Below are 10,007 nucleotides of genomic sequence, written 5' to 3' on the forward strand. Positions count from 1 at the left end.
ACGACAGTATAGAAACAGTACTACGACTTTGCTGCGCATGGATATACATGGTGAGTTAGTGGTAGTGGTGATGGTGAAGATGTAGGTGAAGATGATGATGTAGGTGATGATGAAGATGTAGGTGAAGATGATGATGTAGGTGAAGATGATGATGTGAGTGAGTGATGATCTTAATGATGAGTGGTGATGCAGCTGGTGGTGATGATGATCGTGAGTGATGATGATGTTAATGATGAGTGGTGATCTAGCTGGTGGTGATGATGATGTAGGTGAAGATGATGTTAATGATGAGTGGTGATGCAGCTGCTGATGATGATGATGTAGGTGATGATGATGATGATTTGGTGATGATGATGATGATGTAGGTGAAGATGATGTTAATGATGAGTGGTGATGCAGCTGCTGATGATGATGATGTAGGTGATGATGATGATTTGGTGATGATGATGATGTAGGTGAAGATGATGATGTTAATGATGAGTGCTGATCCAGCTGGTGGTGGTGATGATGATGTAGGTGAAGATGATGTTAATGATGAGTGCTGATCCAGCTGGTGGTGGTGATGATGATGTAGGTGAAGATGATTATGTTAATGATGAGTGCTGATCCAGCTGGTGGTGGTGATGATGATGTAGGTGAAGATGATGATGTTAATGATGAGTGGTGATGCAGCTGGTGGTGATGATCGTGAGTGATGATGATGTAGGTGAAAATGATGTTAATGATGAGTGGTGATCCAGCTGCTGGTGATGTTAATGATGATGTTAATGATGAGTGGTGATCCAGCTGCTGGTGATGTTAATGATGATGTTAATGATGAGTGGTGATCCAGCTGCTGGTGATGATGATGTGAATGATGATGTTAATGATGAGTGGTGATCCAGCTGCTGGTGATGATGATGTGAATGATGATGTTAATGATGAGTGGTGATCCAGCTGCTGGTGATGATGATGTAGGTGAAGATGATGATGTTAATGATGAGTGGTGATCCAGCTGGTGATGATGTAGGTGAAGATGATGATGTGAATGATGAGTGGTGATCCAGCTGGTGATTATGTAGGTGAAGATGATGATGTGAATGATGAGTGGTGATCCAGCTGGTGGTGATGATGATGAAGAGGGGGAGTTGAAGACACTTACCATGATTGCGCTCCTCCTCGCGTCCACTCCTCTTCACTGAACAGTTCCAGCGAACTCGCGCTCCTTCTCCGAGTGGGAGGCGACGAGGAGGTGGAAGGTGGTGGGTGACACGGCAAGGGATGAGTAGCGAAAGAGAGAGAGAGATGTGTGGATGGAGGTGAACACAACGAGAAGTGGAGCCGGCACGGCCGCCGTGAGAACAGCCAGCCGGCCCGTGTAGTGATGGAGAGGAGTGGAGGGCGGGGACGAGGTGAGGAGGGGGGTGGTGATGATCGTGGTGGAGGAGGAGGAGGGGGGTGGTGATGATCGTGGTGGTGGAGGAGGAGGGGGGTGATGATCGTGGTGGAGGAGGAGGAGGGGGGTGGTGGTGATGATCGTGGTGAAGGAGGAGGAGGGTGGTGGTGATGATCGTGGTGTAGGAGGAGGAGGGGGGTGGTGATGATCGTGGTGGAGGAGGAGGAGGGGGGTGATGATCGTGGTGGAGGAGGAGGAGGGGGGTGGTGGTGATGATCGTGGTGAAGGAGGAGGAGGGTGGTGGTGATGATCGTGGTGTAGGAGGGGGGGTGATGATCGTGGTGTTGGTGGAGGAGGGGGGGGGGTGATGGTGATGATCGTGGTGTTGGAGGAGGAGGTGGGGGTGATGGTGATGATCGTGGTGTAGGAGGAGGAGGGGAGGGTGATGGTGATGATCGTGGTGTTGGAGGAGGGGGGGGGGGAGACGGGTGAGGCTCGAGGTGTCCTGTGGTGGCTGGTTGGCTGGGCTTGTGGTGGGGTGTGAGAGCCGGCGGTGGGTGGGTGAGGTGGGGAGGGTTTATTGGTAGGTGCATCGTAGGTGGGGCTGGTGGTGGTGGGACGGTGAGAGCTCGTGTGTGGGTGAGGGGGAGGGAGGGTGGGGGGTGAGGGGGAGGGAGGGTGGGGGTGAGTGGGTGTGTGTAAGTGTATGTGTGTAAGAGTTGATGGGTAAGTAAGTGTAGGTGTGTGAGTAAGTGTAGGTGGGTAAGAGTTGATGGGTGGGTAGGTGTGTAAGTAACTGTAGGTGTGTAAGTAAGTGTAGGTGTGTAAGTGTAGGTGTGTAAGAGTTGATGAGTGTGTGTGTGTGAGTAAGGGTGGATGGGTCAGTGGGTAAGTGCAGGTGTGTAAGAGTGGATTGGTGAGTGTGTGTAGGTGTGTAAGTAAGTGTAGGTGTGTAAGTAAGTGTAGGTGTGTACGAGTGGATGAGTGAGTAGGTGTGTAAGTGTTGGTGTGTAAGAGTTCATGAGTGAGTGAGTGTGTAAGTAAGTGTAGGTGTGTAAGAGTTGATGAGTGCGTGGTTGCGTAAGTGGAGGTGTGTAAGTGTATGTGTGTAAGAGTTGATGAGTGAGTGTGTGTGTAAGGGTGGATGGATGAGTGGGTAAGTGTAGGTATGTAGGAGTTGATTAGTGAGTATGTGTTTAAGTGTAGGTGTGTAAGAGTGGATGGGTGAGTAGGTGTGTACGAGTGGATGGGTGAGTAGGTGTGTACGAGTGGATGGGTGAGTAGGTGTGTAAGAGTGGATGGGGGAGTAGGTGTGTACGAGTGGATGGGTGAGTAGGTGTGTAAGGAGGTGGATAGTGGTAGAGTGGATGGGTGTAGGATGGGTGAGTAGGTGTGTAAGAGTGGATGGGTGAGTAGGTGTGTAAGAGTGGATGGGTGAGTAGGTGTGTAAGAGTGGATGGGTGAGTAGGTGTGTACGAGTGGATGGGTGAGTAGGTGTGTACGAGTGGATGGGTGAGTAGGTGTGTAAGAGTGGATGGGTGAGTAGGTGTGTACGAGTGGATGGGTGAGTAGGTGTGTAAGAGTGGATGGGTCAGTAGGTGTGTACGAGTGGATGGGTGAGTAGGTGTGTAAGAATGGATGGGTGAGTAGGTGTGTACGAGTGGATGGGTGAGTGTGTGTAGGTGTGTAAGTAAGTGTAGGTGTGTACGAGTGGATGGGTGAGTAGGTGTGTAAGAGTGGATGGGTGAGTAGGTGTGTACGAGTGGATGGGTGAGTAGGTGTGTACGAGTGGATGGGTGAGTAGGTGTGTACGAGTGGATGGGTGAGTAGGTGTGTACGAGTGGATGGGTGAGTAGGTGTGTACGAGTGGATGGGTGAGTAGGTGTGTAAGAGTGGATGGGTGAGTAGGTGTATACGAGTATGGTGGGTGAGTAGTGTGTACGAGTGGATGGGTGAGTAGGTGTGTACGAGTGGATGGGTGAGTAGTGTGTACGAGTGGATGGGTGAGTAGGTGTGTACGAGTGGATGGGTGAGTAGGTGTGTACGAGTGGATGGGTGAGTAGGTGTGTACGAGTGGATGGGTGAGTAGGTGTGTACGAGTGGATGGGTGAGTAGGTGTGTAGAGTGGATGGGTGAGTAGGTGTGTAAGAGTGGATGGGTGAGTAGGTGTGTAAGAGTGGATGGGTGAGTAGGTGTGTAAGAGTGGATGGGTGAGTAGGTGTGTACGAGTGGATGGGTGAGTAGGTGTGTACGAGTGGATGGGTGAGTAGGTGTGTACGAGTGGATGGGTGAGTAGGTGTGTACGAGTGGATGGGTGTAGTAGGTGTAGATGGATGGGTGAGTAGGTGTGTAAGAGTGGATGGGTGAGTAGGTGTGTACGAGTGGATGGGTGAGTATGTGTGTAAGAGTTGATGAGTGAGTGTGTGTAAGGGTGGATGGATGAGTGGGTAAGTGTAGGTATGTAGGAGTTGATTAGTGAGTATGTGTGTAAGTGTAGGTGTGTAAGAGTGGATGGGTGAGTAGGTGTGTAAGTGTATGTGTGTAAGAGTGGATGGGTGAGTGGGATGGTACGAGTGAGGTTTAGTTGCAGTCATTGTGTGTGTAGGAGTGGGATGGTACGGGTGAGGTTTAGTTGCAGTCATTGTGTGTGTAGGAGTGGGATGGTACGGGTGAGGTTTAGTTGCAGTCATTGTGTGTGTAGGAGTGGGGGAGTTCATAGGTGCTCGCTCACAGCACTTGCCCCAACAGTATGCTAAGGCTATACGGGGGATCTTTCTCTTTAAGGGTGATTAGGTATGCGAGTGTTGGTGTGCAGGATTGGATGGGGTGAGTGTGCAGGTAGGATGGTATAAGGAGTGAAAGAGGGGGGTGAGGGATAGCGTGAGTGTGGTGGAGGTGAGGTGGGTGTGTGAGTGTAAATACGAATTTGAAGCGAATGTAGTGTGACATTGGGTGCGGTGTAAGTGTGGGTAGAGAGTTTAAGTATCAATGGGCGAGTGTGGATGTGGTGGTGAGTGTGGGTTAGTGTGGATGGTGGTGTGTGGTGAGTGTTGGCTATGTGAGTGGTGAGCGTGGGATAGTGGATGTGGTGTGTGGATATTTAGCGTGGGATCTTGTGGATGGGGTGTTGTGGAGTGGCACTGTCTCAATGTGGTGGTGTTCAGGCGTGAGTGGGGCTGTGTGTGTTGGGTGTGGAATTGTGAGGACTGTCATAAAACATTTTTGACACAACAACAACAACAACCATTTTGTGGTGGCTTTGACATCACCCACAACGCCAATGGGCCGGGTCTGGTGTCACTCATCAATCATCCAGGGCACAACACGCATAACTTAGTACGTGTGCATTTTTAAAACCAGAATATGTAGCTGTACAGCGCATAGAAATGTACTAGTGTGTGTGTAATGCAGGTCTTTGTCTGGTGGATACACAATCGCGCATCCACCCACACACTCACCACACCTACACCCATCCCCACAGAGTACGGATATATTACACTGCACAGACATACTACATCAAGTAATGCATTATTTAAAAGCAAAGAACTTCATGAAAATAATGTGCGTGCTTAAAGGCAGATTTCATACAAAGACAATGACTCCCCCTGTCGCCTGAACAGACAAACCCGGCAGAGACCCCAGTGATAACGATTATCTAAACTGGTGCTGGGCCTCCTCTCGGTTGACTCAGTCCTTAAATGAGTACCTGTTGCAGTGTGTTTATATCAGCACTGGGCGTGGGTGTGATCCACTCACCCCTCGTGTGCCGTGCCAGCCCTTTCATGGGTGCGTGCTAGCAGCACTTATCCCACTAATCTGTACAGACTATGGGGGCGGTCTTTGTATTTATCTTTATCTTTGCCTTGTATATACTGTACTGTATAATACACATTACTTTGGCGATATGCTGCATGTGCCTTCGGTGTGTGTTATGTAGCCATATACCGTAGTTTATTATATAATTCAACAGTGGATTGACACATAGGGCTGTGAATACATTTTTGTTTATCCTAAAATTGATGCCTAAAGCACGTATAATTGTGAATACACGCAATTTTATTGCCTTTTAAACATGACATTTTAATCAAGATGGTTATTAAGTGTTCAGGTTTAAGCCTTATGTTATTTTGCTGCCATTATTTATCTTACATTTGGTGGGAACATTGGATTGATGATCCCGTTCGTGAATTATCTAAATGTGATCGTAATATGGTAATAACACAAATGACTTTACACGAAGTGGCTTGTAGATTTATTTGCGATACAATCATACGGGTTACAAAATATTTGTCTAATTTTTGTCTCAATATTAAACCGATGATTTGGTGATGCTGCTGCTGCTGCGTTGGCAGTGGTGCATACGCAAAATAAAAAAATAACTCAACACATTTGTCACTAATTCTGTGGCCTTAAAAGAAAAAGTATATAATAGGTGACATTTTGGGCAATGGCCCTTCATAGTATATCAAGCATAACATGTTTGCTTATTCATGCATTACTGAAAATGTATATCAACAATAATTTCTCAGCCTCTGAGAAACCCAGTCCTCACGGTGTCATGTCAGTTATGGGGGATGTTTGACCATGCTTTACCACGCTGGTCGGAGAATCGAATTCAGATGGCAGGGTTCACAGTGCAGTGCAGTGCTAACCATTGTGCCACCACTCCACCAAGTCGTTTTTCAGTGAGGTCAAGTTTTTGTTCACGAGTGTTTGTTTGCTTCGAGTAGAAGTTAACCAGACTGTAGCACAAAAACGTTAACGTTGTGTAGTGTGCGTATATTTTAATATCGGCAAATTGAAGAACACAGACACGATGGAAGTATGGAATTTCACAATATGGAATGAATCTGTCACTAACAATTCAGTTACTCTATTGTCAGTATACATTACATACAAATTGAACTTCACAAAATCGCTGAGGATATTATACGTAAAAGTAAATAGAATCTTGAAAATACCATTACAATAATAGGAAGTTATTACTTTTCTTTTTCATTCCTAATAAATATGAGTGCCTCTCACACTGTTGCATATACAGTATCACCATATGATATGCGATCAGTACAAGCCATGTCACCCTGTACGTAAAAAAAAACCCAGCGGAAGAAGGTGGCAGTCATGAACGATGATATCAACCATTATATTTGTGTGTGGCGTTTGTGAATGTGTTGTGACTGATATCGCCACAACCATGCGTGTGCTGTGCCAGTCGCGATGTCAAGGCCAAGGGTAGCTATGGGTTGACATTTCCACAAGATTTGGGAATCGGACATCCTCCGTGGGGTTTACCACATGGAAAAGTCATAAATTGTAGTAAAAGTGGGATAACGTAACCTTAAATGTGTGATCATCTAACAAACAAAAAATGTTCAGTTTCAGTATGGGATTTTGGGCAGTTGTGACCAGCCCTGTGGTCTGAACTTTTGACTCACAAGTTTCTGTTTGTGAGATAAAATCTACAACAGGGCTCAACTCCGTCCATAATTCGTCAACAGTGACTTTCTTACGGACGAATTGGCCACTGCTGTGGGATTATGGAATTCCCACCACTTGCCTAGTGGCGCCAACAGGGATGAATGAGCAATGGATGCCCAATATGCTTTTTTAAAGCCAGGAATGCCTGAGTATCAGTACTTTTAGAAGGGGCCCTGCTCAGTTTTGCACCAGAGTACGAAGTTTCTAGTGTTTCCCAAGTGAGTAATTTGAACCCAATCTACTTTTTCGCCATGTTTAATGAATCAAATACGAGGGGGTAACACCCAAAGCTCCGCACAAATGTATTCAATCACTTATCGAATATGTTGAATCTACAGTACAGTATATTCCGTGTTTATAAACCGAGCCCATTGCTGTACTGCCATCTCCTGGCCACCTTAGAAGCAGTAGATTTTTACAATGTGAAACAAAAATAAAACGTTAGAATTTTTGTGGCGCAATGCAGTCACAACGCCTTTGCTAACCATGTTTGACCAGTTTTTGATTGGCGTTGTACACTTAGCACGACAGTATTTTAATTAACAAAATTGGGCTTGAACACCGACTACAAATTCGCTGACAGTTCGAACCATCACTGATTGTTGGTGAGTTTCCGTGATGAAATCGTGACTTGTTAACGTCATTAAAGCCTGATCAGCAATCACCACGTGATTTGAGTGTGCAAATGAATTTCGCACAAAACAGCATCCGATTTACCTGCCTAATTTTTCAAGCAATGCCACGAAAGTGGAAAGTCAGTTCAATAATTGGCTTTTACTGGAGTCTATAATACGTCCGAAACGGTATTTAAATGTATTGCATGTTAAAGTCTGCAACTGAACATTAAATAAAGTTACAAGCTACATTACAGTACTACTGTCATGTATGTAGATGCTTTCACCAATCTAAATCGATATTAAGTCTATTTTGTGTTGCTGCTGACTTTATCTGTGGTGCCAGAATAACAAAAAACGTATCGCACTCGTCAATGGCACTGCCTTAAAATAAATATACAAGTCGAAGTTTTGGGCAATGGCCCTTCTTAGCACACAGAGGCCAGAGAGTGGATCAGAGTTGGTCACTACACTCTGGTAGAGTCTGCACTGCACTTTAGAGCAGCATGAAGAAGGGTCATTGCGCGAAAGATCGCCTGTCTCTTTGTTCCATTTAATGCCACTTGTCGAACAAAGTGAGTTATTTTGCCACACGTACAAGGAGTGACGCTCCAACGTGAAGTGAGCGTGTAGCAATGATGCCCTCTAGTGGCCACGTGGAGGAATCGTCAAACACATTGTGCCGGGATGGTGAACAAATAAAGAGGACAAGGAGCGCAGTGATACACTGGAAAATCCGTTTGCATAATTCTAGATTTGAAGATTTCGTGACTGCAAGGATTCATATTCTTAGGTTTTTTCGGTAAAGTGACGTAGGTAAAAATTTAAATTAATAAAGGAAAAAGAAAAATCACGACCGTCACAGCAAAATTGTTGTGACGGTTCCACCTGAAGACGGAAGCTTGTGTTGCCTCCGAAACGTCGTGACTTTTTTATTTTATTTTACTGTTATTAATTTAAATTTTTTACCTACGTGACTTTACCGAAAAAACCTAAGAATATGAATCCGTTTGCATATCTACACAAGGGCCGTCCGTAAATGACGTCACGCACCTAGGGGGGGGGGGGGTCAGACATGTGTGACGAGGAGGAGAGGGGGGTGAGAAATGTGACGTCACATCAAAATGCGCAACTTTAAATGAATGTAGACAACACGTTCTACTTAATTAAAGAAACTTTTTAATAAATGTTTTCTCCTACAACATCAGAGTGCACCGCCACATTAAATACGCACTACAATGACAATAGTTTAAAGCGATTTGAAGCATGTTTTATTTTCAAAATGGAAATATGCTTTTGGAGGGGGGGGGGCAGAGCTTTGTGACGTCATATTTGAGGGGGGGGGGGGTCTGACTTTTTGTGACGCCGTGTGACGAGGGGGGGGGGGTCAAAACTCGTCCAAAATCGCGTGACGTCATTTATGGACGGCCCCTTACCAGCGAAACGTCGTGCTCAAATTGTAAACGTTGTGGATTTACTCTCCAGCACACGCGTGGGCTCAAGTAGCCACGAATTGGGGCGTTGTTGACGTGACACAACCCTTACTGGCTGTGTCGGGTGGTGGAGGGTTACGACACATTGATACTTACACGGATCTAACCCAAAACCCTTTATTATGAATAATTGTTGAGTAGTTGATAGTTAATTGGGGGGTTACAAGACATATGGACCACCCTGAACATCTGCCTGAGGATGTTGACGATAGTGGAGATGATGCGTTGAGTTGATCTCAGCTGCGTGTGCCCTCCGTGACCACTGCACGTAGACTGCGTGCCGTTCGGGGTTCCTGGGGGGTCAAGCGGTTCGATTTCGTGTCCAAGTTGAGTGATGCGAAGTAATACGGTTACCACGATTTACGTGTCCCCCTCTTACGTCGTTTCGCGAATACGTCTTCACGTTATGAACACCGCTACCCGATTTGCGTTGCCTCAACCCCCACGCTTACGTCTCAGACAGCATCGTCGTCTCCTCCTGCTCCCTACACGAACTACTTTGTGTCACGCATAACTAAACTACTGTAGTGTAGAGGACAATATATTATTAATCACGTACACAATGTTGGTGAGTTTTGTTTACAGTGCACTGTGTCTTATTGTACCCTGTATCATTTGTGTTTAAGTTTACTTTTGTGCGCGAGTGTTGAGTACAGTCTATGTTTTAGTAATTCAATATAACGTCGTGTGTACGTCTAGGATGAAGATGCACGCATTAGAACGGAGCTTCACCGTAACCCTCCGTTGTCTTTGTTTAGCTCTCGTGGAAAAATTGCTTTGACTTACGTCGTTTCGATATTCGTTGCACCCTTCAGGAGAACGCATCCCCGACGTAAAACGGGCATGACCGTATTTTGTTTTACATCAAGGCAGTGTTACCGACTAATGTATGGAGGGTTTTTGTTGTTGTTAATTGTGCTTGTGGCACCACTGCTAACGCACCAGCACCTATTAATTGGTACTGTTGATGCGTCCCTTCACAACGCGCCTCGCCCACTCTATCCACTGAGCCAAACGCGCACAAGGCTACAGGGCAATTTCCCAAAA

At 46.0% G+C, this 10,007-nt stretch overlaps 1 protein-coding gene across 1 annotated transcript in view; it reads right to left on the reverse strand.

Moving 5' to 3' along the window:
* LOC133346476 (unconventional myosin-Ie-like) overlaps positions 1-1,440 on the reverse strand; it is a 113,433-nt gene extending 111,993 nt beyond the window's left edge. The window contains exon 1 of the mRNA XM_061558087.1: positions 1,142-1,440. Coding sequence (XP_061414071.1) covers positions 1,142-1,144 — 3 coding nt within the window. The 5' untranslated portion in view covers positions 1,145-1,440. The remainder of the gene's footprint in view (positions 1-1,141) is intronic.
* Between the last annotated feature and the right edge of the window lie 8,567 nt (positions 1,441-10,007).

Source organism: Lethenteron reissneri, chromosome 24 (assembly GCF_015708825.2).
Source record: "Lethenteron reissneri isolate LAM-NWPU_2019-01 chromosome 24, ASM1570882v1, whole genome shotgun sequence".
Classification (NCBI taxonomy): Eukaryota; Metazoa; Chordata; class Hyperoartia; order Petromyzontiformes; family Petromyzontidae; genus Lethenteron; species Lethenteron reissneri.